This window comes from Bos grunniens, chromosome 4, assembly GCF_055505025.1.
Source record: "Bos grunniens cultivar Pamir isolate PY7600 chromosome 4, Bosgru_T2T1.0, whole genome shotgun sequence".
Taxonomy (NCBI): Eukaryota; Metazoa; Chordata; class Mammalia; order Artiodactyla; family Bovidae; genus Bos; species Bos grunniens.
Window position 1 is genome coordinate 73910893 of NC_141168.1, and position 24439 is coordinate 73935331.

Genomic DNA, 24439 nt, shown 5'->3' on the forward strand with positions numbered 1-24439 from the left:
CTTAGAAGCTCTGAATTTGAGACCCTCCTTGATTCTGCCCTCGGTGTCTCTTTCCTCGACTGACATTGATTTGTAACCCCTCTGCTGTAATAAATTGTAACCACAAGTATAACTGCCCTTAGTGTCTTTGGTGAGTTCTTGCCACATACTGCTAATTCCTGGAACTGAGCATGGTGTTGGGACCCTCCAAAGCTGCACCTGGTGCCAGTAGTGAGGGTGATTTTGGGGACCCCTCAACCCTGCACGTTCTGTCAGGCGTGAGGGTGCTCTTGTGAATGATTCTGAACCTTACACAAATATTATAGATTTCATAGGGAAACAAATGGTATAAGGAGTATTAAATGAATAAAAAAGATGTAGATAAGCTGTTCAGAGAGAAGCCTTTGAGAGATTCTGTGGGGCCAAGAGGAGAAAGAACAAGTGGGAGAACAGAGCAGTCAGGCAGGCAGGAGAGCAACTAAAGGGTTCTGTTCCCCTTGACGTGGGGCGGACTGGGGAGCTCTGAAGGTACAGCTGTTAATCTCAATGAAAATTTCATTCTTGGATATAGATGAGGGCTCGCTTGCATTTTGTACATGTCAGTGGCCCTTGTTCCCATGCGTCGGCCCACTGCATGGTCTGCCCCTCTGGATCCATTTGTCCCAGAAGAGGAGTTAGCACGTGGTTTGTTGCAATATTTGCCACTCCTGGTTCCTGTGGTGCTGCCAGCACCCTCTGTGAGGTGCTATGGTCTGTGTACTCAGTACCAGAACAGGACTGTGTGGGGCAGGCAGTGAGAGTGCCCAGCCTGGATGCCCGCATGCCTGTGCCCCTGCACCTGCCCTTTGTGGGTCCTGCAGCTATCCCGCAGCTCAGCCGTCCCACAGCCCAGCTCTCCAGCAGCCTGCAGGCTGGTTCAGAAAGGGCCCATAGTCCATGAGATGGCTTCACTTCTACTCCTTCTGTGTCCCGTCCTCTCCCACCCCTTTATGGGCTCACTGGAGCACAAAATCCCTTCCTTTGTGCAGCTTCAAACTGAAGCATTCTTACCAATCATTTCTCCTAGTTTGACTCTTTAGGAGCTGTTCAATGATTTCCTAGGTGGACCCACATGTTTGATTCTTATGTGGTATCTAAGGTATAATTCTAAATATGTTTACAAACAGAACCTGGTAAGGGGGCAAGTTTTTCTCTTTCTTAAAATTTATTTTTACTGAGATATAATTGATATGTTGTGTAAGTTTTAAGGTGTACATTGTGTAGGATAAGGTGTTTATTTGATAGGTTTACATATTGCAAAATGATTACTACTATTCCTCTGTCATGAACTTCCCTGGTGGCTCAGATGGTAAAGAATTTGGCTGCAACGTGGGAGATCCAGGTTCGATCCCTGGGTTGGGAAGATCCCCTGGAGAAGGGAATGGCAACCCACTCCAGTATTCTTGGCTGGGAAAGTCCACGGACAGAAGAGCCTGGAGGGCTACAGTCTATGGCGTTGCAAAGAGACATGACTGAGCGACTAACACCTCTGTCATATCACATAATTATCATTTTACTTCTTTTTGTGATAGGAACGGTTAAGATCTTGTCTCTTAGCAGTACTGAAGTTTATAATACGTCATTGTTGTCTATATTTTCTCTTTTGTTTTCCATCTGAAACTAGGATAAAAAGGGACTGTGTTTCTGTTGTTGTTATTTAGTTGCTAAGTCATGTCCAACTCTTTGCGACCCCATGGGCTGCAGCACACCAGGCTTCCCTGTCCTTCACTCTCTCTCAGAGTTTGCTGAACCTCGGGTCCATTGATGGTGATAGTATCCAGCCATCTAAAACTCTGTCACCCACTTCTCCTCCTGCCCTCAGTCTTTCCCAACATCAAGGTCTTTTCCAATGAGCCATCTCTTCACATCAGGTGGCCAAAGTATTGAAACTTCATTATGAGTACTTCCAGCGAATATTCAGGGTTGATTTCTTTTAGGATTGACTGGTTCGATTTCCTTGCAGTCCAAGGGACTCTCAAGAGTCTTCTCCAGCACCACAATTCAAAAGCATCAATTCTTGGTGCTCAGCCTTCTTTATAGTCCAACCCTCACATCCATACATGACTACTGGAAAAACCATAGCTTTGACTAGATGGACCTTTGTTGGCAATGTGATGTCTCTGATTTTTAATATGCTGTCTAGGTTTGGCATAGCTTTCCTTCTGAGGACCAAGTGTCTTTTAATTTCATGGCTGCAGTCACTGTCTGCAGTGATCTTGGAGCCCCAGAAAAGAAAATCTGTCACTGTTTCCACTATCTCCCCATGGAGGGACTGGATGCTATGATCTTTTTTGAATGTTAAGTTTTAAGCCAGCTTTTTCACTATCTTTCACCTTTATCTAGAGGCTCCTTAGTTCCTCTTTGCTTTCTGCCATTAGAATGGTATCTTCTGCATATCTTAGGCGGTTGATAATTCTCCCAGCAGTTTTGATTCCAGCTTGTGATTCATCCAGTCTGACATTTCACAGGATGTATTCTGATGGAGAAGCTCTATACAGTCAACAAAAACAAGACCAGGAGCTGACTGTGGCTCAGATCATGAACTCCTTCTTGCCAAATTCAGACTTAAATTGAAGAAAGTAGGGAAAACCACTAGACCATTCAGGTATGACCTAAATCAAATCCCTTAAGATTATACAGTGGAAGTCAGAAATAGATTTAAGGGACTAGATCTGATAGATAGAGTGCCTGATGAACTATGGATGGAGGTTCCTAACATTGTACAGGAGACAGGGATCAAGACCATTCCCATGGAAAAGAAATGCAAAAAAGCAAAATGGCTGTCTGAGGAGACTTTACAAACAGCTGTGAAAAGAAGAGAAGCGAAAAGCAAAGGAGAAAAGGAAAGATATAAGCACCTGAATGCAGAGTTCCAAAGAATAACAAGAAGAGATAAGAAAGCCTTCCTCAGCAATCAATGCAAAGAAATAGAGGAAAACAACAGAATGGGAAAGACTAGGGATCTCTTCAAGAAAATCAGAGATACCAAGGGAACATTTCATGCAAAGATGGGCTCGATAAAGGACAGAAATGGTATGGACCTAACAGAAGCAGAAGATATTAAGAAGAGGTGGCAAGAATACACAGAAGAACTAGTCAAAAAAGATGTTCATGACCCAGATAATCACGATAGTGTGATCACTGACCTAGAGCCAGACATCCTGGAATGTGAAGTCAAGTGGGCCTTAGAAGGCATCACTACAAACAAAGCTAGTGGAGGTGATGGCATTCCAGTTGAGCTATTTCAAATACTGGAAGATGATGCTGTGAAAGTGCTGCACTCACTATGCCAGCAAATTTGGAAAACTCAGCAGTGGCCACAGGACTCGAAAAGGTCTGTTTTCATTCCAATCCCCAAGAAAGGGAATGCCAAAGAATGCTCAAACTACTGCACAATTGCACTCATCTCACACGCTAGTAAACTAATGTTCAAAATTCTGCAAGCCAGGCTTCAGCAGTACATGAACTGTGAACTTTCAGATGTTCAAGCTGGTTTTAGAAAAGGCAGAGGAACCAGAGATCAAATTGCCAACATCTGCTGGATCATGGAAAAAGCAAGAGAGTTCCAGAAAAACATCTATTTCTGCTTTATTGACTATGCCAAAGCCTTTGACTGTGTGGATCACAATAAACTGTGGAAATTCTGAAAGAGATGGGAATACCAGACCACCTGATCTGCCTCTTGAGAAACCTATATGCAGGTCAGGAAGCAACAGTTAGAACTGGACATGGAACCACAGACTGGTTCCAAATAGGAAAAGGAGTACGTCAAGGCTGTATATTGTCACCTTGCTTATTTAACTTCTATGCAGAGTACATCATGAGAAATGCTGGGTTGGAAGAAGCACAAGCTGGAATCAAGATTGCTGGGAGAAATATCAATAACCTCAGATATGCAGATGACACCACCCTTATATAGCAGAAAGTGAAGAGGAACTAAAAAGCCTCTTGATGGAAGTGAAGAGGAGTGGAAAGTTGGCTTAAATGTTGAACTTTCAACATTCAGAAAACGAAGATTATGGCATCTGGTCCCATCACTTCATGGGAAATAGATGTGGAAACAATGTCAGACTTTATTTTTTGGGGCTCCAAAATCACTGCAGATGGTGACTGCAGCCATGAAATTAAAAGACGCTTACTCCTTGGAAGGAAAGTTATGACCAACCTAGATAGCATATTGAAAAGCAGAGACATTACTTTGCCAACAAAGGTCCATCTAGTCAAGGCTATGGTTTTTCCAGTGGTCATGTATGGATGTGAGAGTTGGACTGTAAAGAAGGCTGAGCGCCGAAGAATTGATGCTTTTGAACTGTGGTGTTGGAGAAGACTCTTGAGAGTCCCTTGGACTGCAAGGAGATCCAACCAGTCCATTCTGAAGGAGATCAGCCCTGGGATTTCTTTGGAAGGAATGATGCTAAAGCTGAAACTCTAGTACTTTGGCCACCTTATGCGAAGAGTTGACTCATGCTGGGAGGGATTAGGGGCAGGAGGGGAAGGGGACGACAGAGGATGAGATGGCTGGATGGCATCACTGGATGGACGTGAGTCTGAGTGAACTCTGGGAGTTGGTGATGGACAGGGAGGCCTGGCATGCTGTGATTCATGGGGTCTCAAAGAGTTGGATGCGACTGAACTGAACCAGATGTACATCAGTGTGCCTCCACTTAGCACTATTGTCTTTAAATGATATCTCCAGTAATCTCTTTGTTTTTATTTTACTCATTTGATTATTCATAAGACAGTCCATTTGTATTTATTATTTTTAAAATATTGTGTCCTTCATATTATTTTTGACCATTGAACTTCTAAAAACTTGCTTTTCTTCTTTTTGTGTTATGTGACCTTGTATTTGGTTTTTTTTAAAGAAGTTTTAGTTCTTTGATTATAATTTCTTAGCATCTTGACTATACTCTTTTTTGTCCTATTATGCTAAGTAAAATATTTCACCTATTTTCCTTGTGTTGATCCTGTCAGCAGCCTACTTAGCTCTGTTTACTATACCATCCATATTCACTGTGACCTATCTCATCAGGCTACCAAAATTCTTCCCTAGGGAAATAGTAATTTTTCCTGTATTGCCAGCACACTAAGATGGTGGTGTTCTTTCCAATACTGAGGCATAAAAGAGTATTTTCAAGAAGGAAGGATTTAATAATAGCAGTATTCAGTTAAGCCACAGTTTCAGGAAGATGAAGGCTAAGAGTCAATGAATTACTTGGGCTGGGGTCCATAGGGAACCATTAGTTGGGCCCAATGATAGGTCAAGGTAAGGACGCACTAGAGCGAGCATAACAGATTCTTTGGTGAAATTTAGCAGTGAAATTGAGAGAGAGGACTGTTGCTTGTAGGGGTTGAGGTCAGATATGGGCAGGAGAAAGTATACCTCAGAAAGGGTACCTGAGCAAGTTTCTAGGCAGAAGAGAAGATATTTGAGGAAATAAAAAGATATTTGAGATTCTTGAAGAGCCGAGAAGCACAGAATGAAATGAGTGATTTTTGGATGTGGTGGGTTAATCTTGGAAAGATTGAAGGCACATCTTTCTTGCTGAACAGTGGAGGAGGTTTCATATGGCTTTTGGGTTTAGGAGAGTAAGGACAGCATAACGTGTTGTGTAATGCATTGCTCCAAAACTTGGCACACTGGGCCAGCTTTTAATTTTACTTATAAGTTTATGGATCAGGAATTTAGAAAGGGCAAAGCTGAAAGAGGTTTGTCTCTGCTTCATGAAATATGGGGCCTCAATTGACACATTCTCAAGGCTGGAGACTAGAATCATCTGAAAACCCATTATTTGCAAGTATTGCAAGACCAAGACTGCTGATGGGTGTGCCTCTCTGCATTTTTTCCACGTGGCTTGGCTTCCTTATAGCATGGCAGCTTTGGGGTGGTCTGTCATCTTATCTGGTATCTCAGTTTCAAAAGGAAATGTCTCCTTTTCAGAATGGAAGGTGTAAGTTGCTTTATGACTTAGCCTCAAAAATTGCACGTCCATTTCCATTATATTCTATTGGTTAAAAGCACATTAAAAGCCCATCCAGATCTACAAGGAGAATTAGAGTCTATTTCTTGTAGTAGAACTTCAAGGTTCCATAAGAGCCAGTGGTTTGAGAGATGCTGTTGTGACCTTCTTCGGAGAGTACAGTCTGCCAGAAGAATGCCATACGAAATTAGTAAAAGGATGTTGTGCACTTTACATTATGTACAGCTATATTTTGATATAATTACTTAACCATTTTTCCTAAGACATAAATTCATCTAATAGGCTTTTTGTCTGGTGCAGATTATAAGATCTAAAGCCCACTGACTGTATCTAACTTGCTATGTTGGGTACTTACCGTAGGAATACGCACAAGCTGGTACATGAGTTAGGTTTTCTGATGATGATTAAACTGGAAAATGATAATTACTCTTGAATTGTAAAACTAGGTGGGGCTTTAGAATGAGGCTTGGAAAGCAGTTCTGTTTTTCATTTATATGTCAAAGCACTTTTACTTACTGCATTTGTAGTCACTCATCTATAAGACCCATGTTCTTTTCCTGTTTTTTAAATTCCTTTAGAAATAATAAGAATTTGGATAATTCACAATGAATTATTCTTCATTGTTTACAAGAGGTATGACGTACACCTGGGAACATGCCTGTAGTTGTGTGGATGAGTTAGATGTTGCTGTGTGCTGTGATTAAACCTGCTCATTCATGAACGGTAGAAGTATGAAATAACAATAGGTCTTAACTTATTGAAGGAACTTAGTCTTTCAGCTGTATTTTGATGTCTGAGTGTATAATTATGTCCTTTGCTTTTATATGGACAGGTAAGTGTTGTCAGTTCTTTTATTTTAAAAATATTTTTGTTCCTAAAAGAATGTTTTATTTTGTTTTTAGTTGTGAAAGAAATCTCAATATTTCTCAGGTATCTTCTGATTTCTAAACTCTACTTTTATCCAGTTCTCATTGCAAGATCCTTTGTCTCCCCAGTTCATAATTCAATATATTTTATTTTTGCTTATCCAGAACATAATTAAGAACTGAGAAATGAGCCCCAAGTCTTTGAGTTCACATGAAGTGTCCAAGTTCATGTACTAAGGCTCATGTTTACTGTGGAGGAAACCCCCTGTTAAGATCTCAAATAATGTCTGTTTACTCTTCCTCTGCCTACCAAGCAAGTAAAGATAAGGCTAAGAATAAGAAGGAAGACATTAAAGCTATGAAAATCATTGTAAAACCCGGTGAACATTGCAGCCTTAGCTTGTTTGATGTAGTGATAAATTTTTTTAGGCAGGTAGACTCATCAGGGGTTAAAAGTCAGATTATTATCAAGCTTTTGTACAGCAACATTTGGGCAAGAGGTCAGTGCAAGTAAATTTTATAATACCTTTATTGGAGCAATGGTTGATTCCTCTGTCAAAGATACATTGATAAGACAAATGGCTGTGACTGGCACTGTGTACTTAAACAATAGAAAATATTGGCAATGGATACGAAGTGTGTCCATTAACTATCTTTAATTGTAAATTCTAAGATTTGTAGAGTATTTATATACTCAGAATACCTTCAGTGAAATTGAACACTTAGTTGTATGTGTATGTTTGAGAAAAAAAGTCCGTAACTCAAATTAGAGAGTCAAGTAAATCTGTAGACTGGACCACTTGAAAACGGCCACTAGCAATCTGATCTGATGGTAACTCCTGTGCATTTTAAGAACTCCTGCCAATAACCCACCCACCCCACCTGCCCACCAGGGTATATTTAAAATGCTTTTCTCTAAAGCCTTTTTCACTGGATTTAGAAATGATTCAGGACTGCTCTAGACTATAGAATGTAGAGATTGGGCTTTGAGATTCTGGCTTGACCCCCACGATGTGAATTGCATTTCCACTGTGAGCTCTGTTTTCTTTGAAGCTCTTTTCTGTCAATTTTCGGTGTATTTTTTTAAACATTTACTTATTGCTCTAAAGTTACAGTACTAAAAGGAGAAGAAATCTAGATTATTGATCATAAAAGCAGAAGGAATCCTTATTTTTATTTTATGCTGTTTAGAAGCAGATTCTAATTTTGCAAACATATGGAGCTGTTAGTGCACTTCTGCCCCTGAAATGTTTGTAGATCCCCTGATCGTTATGTTCAGCATCTTATGGACATTTTCATAGCTCAATATCTTTCTTACTAGTTCGTAAGAAAGATTTACTTACTTACTTACTTATTTACTTACTTACTACTACACATTTTGATTTTGCAGTGTGACAAATATAATTTTTCATATATGCCATTCTCTTGGTAGTGTTTTTATATGATACAATTTTACATTTAGATTATTAGTTCATTTTTCTCCCATCTAGTCTAAGAGAAAATTATATCTTTAAGGATATCCTGTCTTGTTAAATTGCTTTTCACAAATAATAAAAGTCTGGAATTGTACAACTGCTCTCATGGCTCTTCACAAAGACCATCAGTGTGTCTCTTCAAAAAATATGCCAAAATTTTGTTGATGTGGATCTGGTTCTCTCATGACATTGCAGTCAAATCATGAGCTGGGGCTACTGTCAGCTGAAAGTTTGACAGTCCCAAAGGATCTGCTTCGTTTCCCTGCTCTTGCCTGCTCAGGTGGTTGTTGGGAGGCCTCACAGGGCTGGTCGCAGCAAAGTAGCCAGTTTGGCGGGGGTGGGGAGGGCACCCAGGGTGCCTAGCAGAGAAGCCACAGCCTTATCTCTTGGGAGGTGACATTAAACTTGACTGCTGAATGTCTTGATTCTCTTATAAGAATATTTCAACCTTTGGATAAGTCATTAATAAAAAGGTGAGTTAACTGTCATGTGGCCATTTTGTTTTATGTAGAAATATCAAATCATTGTGTTCTGTGCCTTCAACTAACATAATGTTGTAGATCAGTTATACTTCAATAAAAAGAGAAAAGATGAGTTAGTTTCTTTTCCTTCCTTTTTCACTTTGGGTCAGTTAGTTGTACCATCTTAAGTGCTATAGACAGTACTCTTAACGCTGGCCTCAGTTCAGTTCAGTCGTGTGTGACTCTTTGCAGCCCCATGGACTTCAGCACGCCAGGCTTCCCTGTCCATCACCAACTCCCAGAACTTGCTCAGATTCATATCCATCGTATCAGTGATGCCATCCAACCATTCCATCCTTTGTCATCCCCTTCTCCTCCTGCCCTCAGTCTTTACCAGCATCAGGGTCTTTTCCAATGAGTCAGCTCTTCGCATCAGATGGCCAAAGTATTGGAGCTTCAGCTTCATCATCTGTCCTTCCAATGAATATTCAGGATTGATTTCCTTTAGGATTGACTGCTTTGATCTCCTTGCAATCCAAGGGACTCTAAAGAGTCTTCTACAACACACTTTCAAGAGTCTTCTTAGATTCAAGGGATTAGATCTCATAGACAGAGCGTGGCCTCTGACTCACAATCTGTGTCATTAGTCACAGTGGGTTTGGGTAGTGGTGAAACAGTAGTCAACACTTACGGAGCACGTAATATGTGCCCAGATATGGTTTTGAGAAAGTGAGGTGTAGGGGCAAATACCCAGAGAGATAATTTACTCAGTGTCACTTAATGAGTAAATGCTACTGCTGTGGTTCCAAGTCAGCATCCCTGAATTTAGGCACAAGTCTGTACAAGTAATTGATAAGGAGGCAAAGGCCTGAAATTATTTGTTGGCCTTTGTATTAACATTTCAAATGTTCAAGGTCTCTTATTCTGTTTACTGCAATCACCGTAGCTCAACTGCAAAAATTGTTTCTCCATCTGTCATATTTATCTTTTTAAGGTCATAGATAAATAAGGATCCTTTGTCTCTGGAACATTTGTCTCTGCTCTTGTTTTCCCTCTACAGCCCTCTCCCATTTATTAGTGTTACAGGAAATAGTTGATGTAATAACAGATTAATCTACATTCAAGAGTATTTAAATAAGTTTTCCCTATTGAATCTCCCCCAGTCAGAAGGGAGTTTAGCAGTTGTGTCATAGGCTTCATAATTGCTTATTTAGGGATAGATTTCTTGGGCTATTTTTTATACATTTACACATCCTGCTTTGTGTGTGTGTGTGTGTGTGTGTGTCCATGCCACTTTGTGGCATGAGGAGCCACGGGGTCTTATTCCCAGACAAGGGATAAGACACTGTGCCCCCTCGGTGGAAGCACAGTCTTAACCATTGAACTGCCAGGGAGTCCCTGCCTTTTTATATTCAGCATTATTATTAGTGTTTCTACTGAGGTTCATATAATCTCAACTTTACTTTAAATTACTAAGGAAAATAGTGTTTCCTAATTTCAACAAATTTTTAGTTGATATACCCTACAAACATATTTCTTAGAACTGTTATGTATGATATGACTGTCAAACATTAAGAAGTTTGTGTATGATATGATTTTAAAGCAGTAATCTATTTTCTTATTTGTTTTATAACCTGAAAATCATGGTTACTAAAGAATGGTTCAAAAATTTTGTTTATTAAGGTCAATTACAATAGATACTTATGTAACATTGATGAACCATTTACAACTTCTTGTATTGAGAAAATCCATTCTGCTTAAAATGCCAGTTTCTATTTTATATAAGAGTTTTTCTGTATTCATTCACAATTCCATACAGTTAATTCATACTTAAATCATCATAAGGAAAAGGGGTACATATTTTAGCTATGCAGGTCAAGAAGTGACAGTTAGAACTGGACATGGAACAATAGACTGGTTCCAAGTCAAGAAAGGAATACGTCAAGGCTGTATATTGTCACCCTGCTTATTTAACTTACATGCAGAGTACATCATGTGAAATGCTGGGCTGGATGAAGCACAAGCTGGAATCAAGATTGCTGGGAGAAATATCAATAACCTCAGATATACAGATGACACCACCTTTATGGCAGAAAGGAAGAAGAACTTAAGAGTCTGTTGATGAAAGTGAAAAAGGAGAGTGAAAATGTTGGCTTAAAACTCAACATTCAGAAAACTAAAATCATGATATCCAGTCCCATCACTTCATGGCAAATTGATGGGTAAACAATGGAAACAGTGACAGACTTAATTTTGGGGGGCTCCAAAATCACTGCAGATGGTGTCTGCAGCCATGAAATTAAAAGACGCTTACTCCTTGGAAGAAAAGCTATGACCAACCTAGACAGCATATTAACAAGGCAGAGACATTACTTTACCAACAAAGTCCATCTAGTCAAAGCTATGGTTTTTCCAGTAGTCATGTATGGATGTGAGAGTTGGACCGTAAAGAAAGCTGAGCACCAAAGAATTGATGCTTTTGAACTGTGGTGTTGGAGAAGACTCTTGAGAGTCCCTTGGACTGCAAGGAGATCCAACCAGTCCATTCTAAAGGAAATCAGTCCTGAATATTCATTGGAAGGACTGATGTTGAAGCTGAAACTCCAATACTTTGGTCACCTGATGTAAAGAACTGACTCAATGGAAAAGACCCTGATGCTGGGAAAGATTGAAGGCAGGAGGAGACGGGGACGACAGAGGATGAGATGGTTGGATGGCATCACCAACATGATGGACGTGAGTTTGAGCAAGCTCTGGGAGTTGGTGATGGACAGGGAAGCCTGGCGTGCTGAAGTCCATGGGTCACAAAGTGTTGGACACAACTGAGTGAACTGACTATTTTAGCTGACGGGTGACTACTTTATCATAATAGAAAGAGCACAGTGTTTGGAATCTGGCAGAGCTTGATTCTAATCCTGACTAATGCTTCCATCCTGGGTGATTGTGGACTAGTGTGTGTAACAACCCCCCCACCCCCCACCACTACCAACACACATACACGTTCAGTAGAAATGGTGATAGAGCATCCCAGTGTTGTTTGCCTTAGATGGTATCATAAACAAGAGTCTAGAGTGGGCCCTGAGCAGGTTTTTCATTTATTTTCCCCTTTAACCTGCTTTTTAGAGTTTGTTTCTGAGCATCTGGGGTCCCACCCATTATCCAGGCCTGCGACAGAGCCTGTCTCCCCTGCCCCAGTGGCTGGAGCCTGTCTCCACCTGCTCTGGGATTGCCTGGTCATCCAGACAGCTCCTCACACCACCACACATTTGGAATGAGCAAGAGTCAGGTTGAAAAATGGCATTCTTTTTTATTATGGAAATTCTCAAACATAAAGTAATTTTAAAGAATAATTTGGGGAATCCCTGCATTTCATCTATTTAATTGTCTTAAGAAATGACTTTGTTTATGCTTTTTTCCTTTTTAAATTTAAGGCAATTAGCATTTGCTATTACATTGGTTATTATGCTGCTTTAATCCTTTTCTTATTTTTTAAAATTTTTATTGTTTGGGCCACACTGTGTGGCTTATAGGATCTTAGTTCTCTGACTAGGGATTGCAACTGGGCCACAGAAGTGAAAACACTGAGTCCTAGCCACTGGATCACCAGGGGAGATCCCTTTCCCATCTTTGGTTAGATTTATTCCTCAGTATTTATCTATCTATCTATATATATATATTAGGATTATGTCTTTGTGATTTATCTTTTTTAAAAATTTATTTAGTTTTTGGTTGCTCTGGGTTTTCGTTCATTCACACAGCTTTCTCTAGTTGCGCCAAGTGGAGCCTTCTCGTTGTGGTAGCTTCTCTTATTGCGGAACTAGGGCTCTAGGTGCATGGGCTTAGTTACTTCGTGGTATGTGGGGTCTTCTCAGACCAGGGATTGAACACATATCTCCTGTATTGGCAGGTGGATTCTTATCCACCGAGCCACCAGGGTAGTCCAAAGTATCATTATATTTTTAACATTTCAGTTTCTCATTGTTTATTGCTGATATCTAGAAATACAGTTGTTACATCTTGAGCTTCTATCCTCCTATTCTCTTACTCAGTAGTTTTAGTAACCTTTTTGTAGATTCCTTCACCTTTTCCTATTGCCATTCAAGTTGTCTATGAATAGAGATATGTTACTGAACACAAGCAAGTTCATGTGCTCCACACAACAGTGAGACCAAACAGACTGAAACAGAGTTTCAAGTAGAGAAAGGTTTATTGCAGGGCTGAGCAGGGAGACTTCAGGTCCTTGTGCTTCAGAAAACTCTGAATTCCCTGAGGGATTTCAGCAAAGCATATATTTAAAGGCAGGGCAAGGCCAGGCTGTCCCAGGGTGTGTGATCTCCTCACGCACAGTTCTGTGGTTGGTTGATGGTGACCACGCCTTAGGCACCAATGAGTCTGGGGGCTACCTGCTCTTGATCATCAAGTAGTTAATTTCTGACATTTGGTGGTGGTTTTAGCATCTGAAAATCTTAGGTATATGCTTGAGGTACTATTATCTGGGTACTTCAGAGAAGAGTTGTGGCACAGGATATAGGGGAGGGGTCTGTCCCAGGAAGGCCCCATAAGGGCCTCTTAGGTTACAGATAGTTTTACATCTCCCTTTCCGTTTATTTTGCCCAGGTGTGCTGACCAGAGCTTTCAGGCCAGTGTAGAATAAAAGTAGGGAGAGTAGTCTCACTCACCTTGTTCCTGATTTTAACAGTTAAAGCATTCATTCTTTCACAGTTAGGACTGATGTTATCTGTAGATTTTTCATAGATGTTCTTTTTGTCCTGCTTTGTTGAGAATTTTCATCAGGAATGCATGTTGAATATCGTGAAGTATTTTTTGTGTGCTTGTTGATCTGATATATAGTTTTTGCTCTTTTGGTGTGTTATTTGTGGTGAATTACATCTATTGATTTTTTAATATTAAACAACTTTTAATTCCTGGAATACTCCCTACTTGAACATGATGTATTATCCTTTTAATATGTTGTTTAATTTGTTACATCACCATCAGAGGGCTAAGAAACTAGGGTCAGTGAAAAAAATGATACTTAATATTTTTTGCTAGAAAATAGTTTGCTGAAAATTCTTCCAGGCTTTTGTCTATGAGAGAGTTCTGAACTTTTGATTCACTGTTCAAATTGAACCTGTCTTGTGCTCAGCAAGGAAAAGGGAGTCATCTTTATCCTGGCCAACAGTTCGCCCCAGATAGCTGAGAAGGATAGTTTCAGAATTGTTTCTTTTGAAGCTTTCCTAATAAATGGTGCAGGTAGAGCTTTAGTTATAGTTTTTTGGGTGTGCTTGGGAGATAGGAATCGGAGTGGACTTAAAAATTGCTTAACAATCCATTCTTGCTCGCTTGTATTTGTAATCCAATCTAATATATATTTTTAAAGACTAAAAGGAAAACTTTGGGAAATTCCCTGGAGGTCCTGTGGTTAAGACTACTGCCGAGGGTGTGGGTTCAGTCCTTGTTCAGGGAATTTAAGATCCTCCAAGATGGGTGACATGGCCAAGTTTGTTTTTTTTTTTTTTAATGAAGAATAAAAGGAAAACTTTTAAGTGATGAATGCATGATTTATAATAAATAGTGTAAGTCATGAAGTACAGTTGTATCAGCCAAACCCCTAAGTCAAGGGAGTCATCCATTGCTGGACCCTTTCTGGTTCTCTACCTGATGCCGTCAGCAGGGTCCTTGTGTGGCACTGCTGTTACCCTGTGCTCCTGTACTGAATGCTGGTGAAGAAGCAGAAGGAGGGGGCCTTGTCTAGCCTTTGACTGTTCTCAGGATTCCTTTTGTGTGGACAGTGTTGTGTAGGACACAGGGTTTCCTCTGCTAGTAGCCATCATGGTATGTATTGTTTGCTCATTGCAGGGAAGTGGAGAAGAGAACTCATTTTCTCTTAATTCCCTGGATGCTGAGGCAGTTGGTGAGGTCTGCTGTGCGAAGATGTGCTCCACCCTCTTGGCAGACTGAGAGTTACCATTCTGTGAGAGGAGACTGAAAAATGTTTGGAAAGACTGTTGCTTCCTGTAGAAATCAGGAAATTAGGATTTGAGAATGCATGGACTCAGATTTGAAATTGTGTACATCAATTTTCAAAATAAAAATTAGGATCAGAGCTAAGATTTTGTATGCTGCGTGGCAAGGCCAAAAAGAAAAAAGTTAGGATATGTTTGATACTTTCAGTTGTTTTTATATTTTTGTTTTAAGATTTACTTTTATGCCCCTCTTGTTTAGTTGGCCTTTTTTTTTGCATAGTATTCTTAGTGTAAGGGCTCCTGAGATAATGGGACCATGCTAGTAATTTCTTCAACTTTCAGTCCTATTGAGAAAAGGAACAGATGCGCTTCTGCTGTGATTATTACTGGAAATAGTGCCCGTTGACTGTAGCTCACATGAACCCACCCTGGCTGTTCAGGAATTCACATCTGAAACATACAGTAGTGGTACAGGTTTCTTCTCTTTACACATAATTAAATTAGTTTTAAATTTAGAATCTTTCATGTTAGCGATAATATGCAATTAAATGGTAAATAGCTTTCAATTAAGCTATCAAATGTTCCCGTGTAATAAGACTGGGAAACAGTCCTCTGGGTATTAAAAATGGAATGCATTTCTTACTGGTGAACAAAGCATGCTTTGGAGTCAGACCCAACTTCCAGCCCTGAACCAGCTACTTATGGTCCCTGAGACTTTTGTCCAGTTCAGCAGTGTAGAAATTACACTGTCTGCTCTGAGTGGTTGTAAGAAACAGTAGACATCAGTGTTTCCTAAATACTTTGTGCTGCAAAATGTGTCTAGTTTCTTGACGAAATGGTTTTGTGTGTCTGGAATTTGTAGCATCTTCTCTGCTCTTGGAGGTTCCCAATGTGTGTTAAGACACTGGGCTCTGAGGACCCCTTTGGTCAAGAAATTTACTCTCTTTGTTCAGCTTAGCATTTCTCAGACAGAACTTCTCCTCCCTTCCTCCTTCCTCACCCCTGCTTGCTCGCATTGTGGAAGGTCTGCAACACATGTTTCAGTTTACTTTTGTTTCAGTGGATCATGATTTTGGAAATACAGTGCTTAGCACAGTATCCCTAGTTTACTTGAATAGTATTCAATTTCTTTTCCTCCTTTTCATTGTTAATTTGAATGATTTAAACACTGTTGTGAACTCAGAGCCCACTTGAATTTGGTGTAGCCTTGTATGTAAGTAATAAGACATTTTTTCTTCCAGTTTTATTGAAATAGAATTGACTTAAACACTGTGTGAGTTTAAGCAGTACAGCCTAATGGCTTGACATGTATATATTGAGAAATGATGACCACAATAAATTTAGTTACCCATTCATTCATTTAATAATTTGTTATGTTTTATTCCTAATTTATTATCTTTCATTTCAGTTCTTCTTTTGCCCCAAATGTTGTTATAGACTTTGAAAGTTCATAGAAAGTTCTTATCTAGTTAAATTCCTGCTTTAATAATTCAACGCAATTTAAATAATGATAACATTTATAATACTTCTTGAACTACTACTCCTGCCCTCCTACAGATATATTGAGGGTGTGGTTTAGATGCTTCCTGTTCTGAGCACGAACCCTAGGCATGAACCATCCTTACCTTTCTTGAGGGATTTGTAAGAATTCTGAAGATTTAAAAAATGAGAACATCTTTGCAATTAAAAAAGAAGCAGTAGATATTAAAGAATAAAATGTAGAAAAGTTTTTTTTTTTCTTTTTTTAGGAAAAAAATTGGAAAAGATAGAGGAAAAAAATAAAATAGAGATAAAAAGAATAAAAGAGTAATTTTATAATCCAGAGATGTTTGCTGCTAAATATCTTTATCTTTCCAGACTTTTTCTTGTGTGTTTCACCAAAATGGTATCATATTAGGCATGCTACTTTGTACCCCGATCATCTTATTTACAATGCAAAGTGAGGTCATGTAGACGCCTATGAAGCATTCTTACCTCCCCAAGCCCACCTTAACACTGAGTGCTCTCTCTTGCTCTCCAACCTGTTTCCTGGCAGGAGCATGAGGTTGAGGACAAGTGGTGAGAGAAGCGAGTTGTTTTGGTGGGTAAATTGTCATATATCGTATACTTCCTTATTGGTATGCAGAACTATGCTGAGTACACATCCTTTGTTTTGGTGAGTTGTGTTACACTGACCCCAAAAGATGTGCATTTAACTTGTTAGAAATGTCCAGAGTTGGAATATACATAGTATATGCACCTAGACTTTAAAACCTCCAGTTACTGTTACGGTGTGTTGGGTTGGTTCATTGCTATTTTAAGGTAAGTTTTTAAAAAATGAAGAAGCCTGAAAGAAAGACATAGGGCATTTTTCTCCTGATGAAAGATGCTCTTGAAAAAATGTTATATTATTAAACATGTTTCAAATCCAATTTTACTATTTAGAGATTTATTTACTGGTATGAACTGATAAGGAAGAAAGTGTTTCTATTACTATTTTTCTGAAAAAAAAAAAAAAAAGAAAAAAAATTTTCTTTTTTTTTTTTTTTAAACAATCATAGGTGGCTATCATCCAGTGAAAATTGGAGACCTCTTCAATGGCCGGTACCATGTTATTAGGAAGCTAGGATGGGGCCACTTCTCTACTGTCTGGCTGTGCTGGGATATGCAGTAAGTGCTCCTGGTCGTCTGTGCTGTTAATTCCTGGTCTGGTTCAACATCTTTATTTTATAACAAGCTATTTAAATATTAACTTTCTTCTGCTTTTATATCTGAGACTTATTCTTTGTAATTGCACCATACTCAAGTCATATAGTAATTCATCCATACCAGAAAAACATTTCAAATATAAAATAATAACATATATACCTTTCAAATTCGTGGGTTTTAACTTTTTTTTTAAGCTATGATCCATAATATGAAACTGTCTTCTTATAGTACACATACACATGTGTAGTGTGTGTAAATTGAAATAAAAGTTTTAGAACAATACTTGATCTTAACCATATGTGACGATGAACTCTGATATTTATCTAGTGTGCCATATTTTTATGAGGACAGAACAGAAACAAAAAGCAAAAAAGATCTACCATGAAGCCACTGCTTAACTCTGGGCCCACAATTTGAAAAGTACTATTTTAAAGGAAAGTATTAAAAGTTTCTATTAATTAGAGCTTATTAGAGTTCATTATAATGTTTAGTTTATTAGTCTAGTTTATTAGTTGTTACAGTTAACACTTCTGCTGTTAATATTTTTTAATGTATTTTTTCAAAGGGGAAAAAGATTTGTTGCAATGAAAGTTGTAAAAAGTGCCCAGCATTATACAGAGACAGCCTTGGATGAAATAAAATTGCTCAAATGTGTAAGTACTACAAATACGTGAATGATATAAGAAAGGTTAATGACAAAATTTTACAGAGAAGTTTTTCTGAATTTTACGAAAGTAATTGAATTTATTATTTAGAAATTCAAATACTGAATCTTTTATTTTTTAAAAATTTTCTTTTATTAAAATAGTTTTGGTTGGTATAGTGGAAATGACTTTCAGTCTTAAACACTTCTGTTCTTGAATTTTTCTTTCTTTCTCTAGGTTCGAGAAAGTGATCCCAGTGACCCAAATAAAGACATGGTAGTGCAGCTTATAGATGACTTCAAGATTTCAGGCATGAATGGAATACGTATCCTTTCTGACAGTTCTGTTGCTGCTTAATGGCTGAATTAATATTCTAGTTTTTCTTCTCAATTAAAAAAAATGTAAATATTTTAAGCACTTATAAACTTCTGTTTGCTCTGCTGCATCACTCTCCACATGAAACCTCTAGTGTCACCGTATTATATGATTTTTGAAAGATGAAAGCTTCTTAATTATAAAGATGAGTTGTTCCTTTTGCTTTTTGAATATGGCAGCCTTCTAGTTTTGGAGAAGAAATGTGTCTTACAAGTGGAGCAAGGGCATCTCATGACCTCTTTTTTTCTTGCTTCTGGTCAGTTGTTTGCACGCTTAGTAGTTTTGGAGGTGAGGCTCAGCAGGGTGAATGGGTGTGGAAGGAGTTATTTTCTCCTTCTGCCTGGGGCATTACTAAAGGATAGCCCAGGAGTGGTAGTGACAGCAGAGTAACCTGTAGCTTAGTGTTGTTGGCACAACTGGAGAGAAGAAATAATGTCTTTAGTTTCCAAAATGCTGTTTCCATATTCTAGTATTGGATCCTCTGAGTTAGCTCTTTGTGTGATTGACCTAGGCAATGCCTTCATTTCCCAAGGTTCAGGAATACTGGACTGTGTATTCATAGTCCTTTGAGGGATGAGTGCCAGGAGTGTGTCAAGAGGGTCTTTTCCTCCTTCCTGACCTTTTATTCTTTCCTTTATCATCTTTGGAACAAATCCAACATTTTGATGTTTGACCTGTTGAAGCTTCAGAAAGCTGAGGGCAAACCCTCTCCCAGCTTTCACCCCAGAATGACATCCTGTTTGTGCATCTGCTGGGTCCTGATTCCTCCGGGAAGCACTCCCCTCACACCTTGTGATTTGAGGAGGTTTTTATATTTCTTCTAGGGATTGGTTTCGAGGACATTGGCAAATTCTGGTGACTGCTGATGTTGCCTCTTCCTTTGCTGTAAGATCCTTTCTGTTAACTTCCCTCTTGATAGATGGAAAGATGGAACTGGTCCTCTGTCCTGCTCTCCAAGTGAGGCTGTTTATGGTAGGCAGGGCGGCCCTTCCTCTTGCATAACATTTGGAATGTTGTTGTTAAAACAGCTGATAGAGAGTTTCTTTGGAGGAAACACCTAATTTGTAGGTCAATGGAGTTGATTTTTGATATATACACTCCAGCGGCTATCAATGCTTTTAGAATACTCTGGTGATAATTTAGAAACCTTGGGCTGTGGCTCTGTGTCTGCTATTAAGTTTAGACCTTGGTTTCCATTTTTTTTTAATGAGTTTGGGATATAGTAAGGAACTTCTCATTTTAGATCATCTATACATAAGTCTGTAGCACATTTGTTTTCCAGTATTGTAGAAATATTTTTCTTATTTTTATTAAAGATATTTAAAGCAATAGTTACTATGATGATGTGGTTTTAATAGATTTAGATATTACATAAAATATTAAATGACCTTTTTATAGTCTATATATAGGCCCTAAAGGGTTTCAGAGCCATTCATTTCTGTATGAATGACATGTTTATATTTATATGAGAAACTTTGATGGGACATAGTTCTGGAGGGCCAGTGGTTGACTAGAATTTCTGTTTTTTAAAAAAATGACAACAGATGCCTGAAATTTCATTATTATAGGTTGTTCTTATGACCATGCCATGTCCTAAATTGTGATCATACATTCTTAAAAACGTAATTAAGAATTTGATCTAGTGACCCAGTGAAAGATATTATTGAAGGAAAAGTTTACTGTGTTTGGTAAATTTCTGTTTTATAAAATGTTTTATGTGATGATTGGATAAAAATTTAGGTAGGCAGGCAGGACACTTAAGAGGGGCGAATTCTCTCGTTCTTTCGCTTATGGGTTTCTGTGAGGTTTCAGTCTTGCTCATTTTCGTTAAGGCTTATTGTCAGGAGGAGTGTGCTGGACAGAGCAAGCCCACAGGTAAGTATTGTCGAATCATGACTCTGCCACCTTTACCCTGTGTCAGGCAGGAAGGGTTCTTTAAACTCACTGAGGTTTACTTGCCTCATCTCTCCCATTGTTATGAGTACACATTAAATCCTATATGGTACATAGTAAGTATACTTAGTAAATGTTAGATTTTTCTGTTTAGGTGAGAAACAATAAGCAGCCATTTTTTTCTTTTTAAATTATTTATCTTGGCTGTGCTCGGTCTTCGTTGTGATATGCGGGCTCTGTAGTTGTGGTGCACAGGCTTAGTTGCCGCATGAGGGATCTTACTTCCTGGACCACGGAACGAATCTGTGCCCCCTGAATTGGGAGCATGGAGTCTTATCCATTGGACCATGAGGGAAGTTCCACACTTTTGTTGTTATTGATAGTATTGATGTTACACTTTATAAAGAACTAATTCTTTTGCCAAATACCACAGTGATTCTGCTTTTAGTAAGTGTGTCACTCCAGGAAATGTATCTAGAAATGATCCTTAACCCTGTCCCAGATGTCTGCATGGTCTTTGAAGTGCTTGGCCACCATCTCCTCAAGTGGATCATAAAGTCCAACTACCAAGGCCTCCCAGTACGTTGTGTGAAGAGCATCATTAGACAGGTGAGACTTATGACCTCAAGCCCCATCCTGCATATACCTAACTGGTCAGCCTTTCCACACAAATTACTGTTTGTTTGTTTAAAAATATTTATTTATTTTGCTGTGTTGCGTTTTAGTTGAGGCACCCAGGCTCAGATAGCCCCAAGGCATATGGGATCTTAGTTCCCCAACCAGGCATTGAGCTGGCATTTCCTGCATTGGAAGGCAGATTCTTAACCTCTGGACTGATAGGGAAGTCCCAAATTACTGTTTTGTTTTAAATAAAAATAAAAAATACATACACAGACACATATCTCCCATTTTAAAGATACATATATTACAGCGCTTAACACTGTGAACTTGTTAAATCAATTTTATATTGATATTTACTTAATGATAAGCTATTCTGTCTTATGAAGAGAGTAATATGTAAATGTAAAACACACGTTTCTTTTGGTATCTGAATCTTTTTTCACATAAATGATTCAGTAAAATAAATTGTTTTATCCAATATCATTTACAAAATGTTCCACTTAAAAGATAACACAGATAGCTCTCTACGCCAGCCCTTCAAGATGCCGAAGGGAAAGAAGGCCAAGGGGAAGAAGGTGGCCCCGGCCCCGGCCATGGTGAAGAAGCAGGAGGTCAAGAAGGTGGTCAACCCCCTGTTTGAGAAGAGGCCCAAGAATTTTGGCATTGGACAGGACATCCAACCCAAGAGGGACCTCACCCGCTTTGTCAAATGGCCCCGCTACATCCGGCTGCAGTGGCAAAGGGCTATTCTCTATAAGTGGCTGAAAGTGCCTCCTACAAATTAACCAATTCACCCAGGCCTTGGACCGACAAACAGCTACTCAACTGCTTAAGCTGGCCCACAAGTACAGACCAGAGACAAAGCAAGAGAAGAAGCAGAGGCTGCTGGCCCGAGCTGAGAAGAAAGCTGCCGGGAAAGGCAACATCCCCACCAAGAGGCCACCTGTCCTTCTAGCAGGGGTCAACACTGTCACCACCCTGGTGGAGAACAAGAAGCCCCAGCTGCTGGTGATTGCTCACGATGTGGATCCCATCGAGCTCGTGGTCTTCCTGCCTGCCCTATGCCACAAGATGGGGGTTCCCTACTGCATCATCAAGGGCAAGGCCCGGCTGGGGCGCCTGGTCCACAGGAAGACGTGCACCACCATAGCCTTCACACAAGTCAACTCGAAGGACAAGAGTGCCCTGGCTAAGCTGGTGGAAGCCATCAGGACCAATTACAACGGCAGATACAATGAGATCTGTTGTCACTGGGGAGGCATGCCCTGGGGCCGAAGTCAGTGGCTCGCATTGCCAAGCTGGAAAAGGCAAAGGCCAAAGAACTGGCCACCAAGCTGGGCTGAGTGTACACTATTGAGTTTTCTGTACATAAAAGTAATAAAAAAGATTCTTCAAAAAAGGAAAAAAAAACAACAACACAGATAAACATGTAATGTGTTGTTTTTATTTGCTATTTCTTAGTATTTGGATGAAGGGTAAATGAAAGATAATATAAGGAATGCTTAAGTTATGTAGGGAATATTTGTACTTTTGCCTTGACAAAAAAAAAAACCCTTCAGTTAGGATCTGTTTGAGTGATGATACTTAAGCAGATGTTTATAGAATGGAAGTATCCACACATGGAAGATCTCCTTCTGATTAGGAATGTTTCCCAGATGCAGTTTTCTGCATGGAACATACCAGTCTTTGACTCATTGTCCTTAAAGCCTAAGGTAGGAAAGTTGTAGATATGTCTTATTCTGGATTACCTATTCTGATGTAATGGATAATATCTGTGGCTATTTCTGCAGTGTAAGTAATATCAAGGAGGTTGCTTGGTTTGCTTGAGAAGAGGACTAGGTGGTTTGGTTCTCTTTTTTTGGTCCCATGGCCTAAAACTTGAGCTAGATCTGCCTGAAGATTCTATACCTGAAATATAGACCTTGATCCAGAATTCTTAAATAAGAAAAGAGTCAGGGAATGATTCACAGTTAAGGAATTGTGAATTTTAAGATGTGAGTGTCTGAAGAAGAAGCTTCCTGACAGTTGTAGAGGTATTTGCATGTTGGCATATGTGTGTAGGTTTTTAAATTTTTAAAAAAATTTGAACCTGAATTTGTTTTGTTAAAAGCACCCTAGATACTGCTTTTGAAATTGTGTATAGGTCACTCTGTTTATTCAGTATGTTGTTCATCTCTTTATTTACCTTTGCCTTTTTTGTACTGCAAATTGGCAGTGTATCTTCTAACACTGTAGATGGTACTTGAGAAGAGGGGCTATACTGGCTTACCCGGGAGGACTGCACTCCCACACTGTAGTGTGCGTGTGCGTGTGCCTGGTGTGGATCCATGGGTAGCTTTTGTTTAATATATCTGTTCCCTTGTAGGTTTTAGATAGTAGCATTTTAACTCATTATTTTAACATGCCTAACATCTCAAGTGAAAAAAACAATAACTTTCCTTTGATTTAGACGACGATTCATGTTAAGGGAAATGTTAATTGGAGTTTTTTGATCCCCAAATGTCCCTTTGGTATATATAACTATTAGTGTCAAATCTAAACTTTAAAAAAAGAAATCTAGTTAAAATATTGAAAAAATTTGTTATCTAATGTAAATTTCCTACTTTATCTCTGATAAATCCTGGAAATCTTGAAAGATTTACATATTTTTTATTTTGATGGAAGAAAAATACCCATTTATTTTTCTTGTAGTTAAAATTAAGAAAAAATGCACATTAAGAAATAACTTATTATTTATGACAATTCTTATTTCTAAATATGAAGTTAAGAAACCATGTGAGTATAGTTTTTTTAATTGGAGTATAATTGCTTTACAGTGTTGCATTAGTTTCTGCTGTACAACAGCCTGAATCAGCTATACATATACATATATCTCCTCCGTGCTGAGCCTCTCCCCCCACCCCCGTCCTGCCCCTCTAGTCATTACAGTGCACCGAACTGAGCTCCCTGCGCCGTACGGCAGCTTCCCACTAGCTGTCTTACACGTATGGTGTATAATGTCAGTGCTACTCTCTCAGTTCCTCCCCCCGCTTCTTCCCCCACTGTGTGCACAAGTCCATTCTCTATATCTCTATTCTTCCCTGCAAATAAGTTCATCAGTACCATTTTTATAGATTCCTATATATGCATTAATACACAATATTTGTCTTGCTCTTTCTGACTTATTTCACTCTGTATAACAGACTCTAGGTCCATCCACATCACTACAAATGACTCAGTTACCTTCCTTTTTATTGCTGAATATGTACATCTTCTTCATCCATTCATCTATTGATGGGTATCTAGGTTGTGTCCATGTCCTGGCTATTATAAATAGTGCTGCTGTGAACATTGGGATACAGGTTTTACATATTTTAACAAAGTACATAATTTCAGAAATAACAGCTTGAATGTATATCACACAGGTTCTGTCATCCCCTACTGTTGCCTTAGGTGTCACCACAACTTAAGC

General features: G+C 39.1%; 1 protein-coding gene and 1 pseudogene across 44 annotated transcripts in view; both read left to right on the forward strand.

Annotated features, from left to right (window-relative positions):
• The window catches only part of SRPK2 (SRSF protein kinase 2), a 239413-nt gene that overhangs the window by 173107 nt on the left and 41867 nt on the right, over nt 1-24439 (forward strand). For all 44 annotated transcript variants that reach the window (XM_086396961.1, XM_086396967.1, XM_086396963.1 and 41 more), the window contains 4 exons: nt 17308-17416; nt 18021-18108; nt 18337-18424; nt 20870-20976. In XM_086396961.1, the coding sequence (XP_086253087.1) occupies nt 17308-17416; nt 18021-18108; nt 18337-18424; nt 20870-20976 (392 nt within the window). The remainder of the gene's footprint in view (nt 1-17307; nt 17417-18020; nt 18109-18336; nt 18425-20869; nt 20977-24439) is intronic.
• LOC147374383 (large ribosomal subunit protein eL8 pseudogene) lies at nt 21476-22414 on the forward strand (annotated as a pseudogene).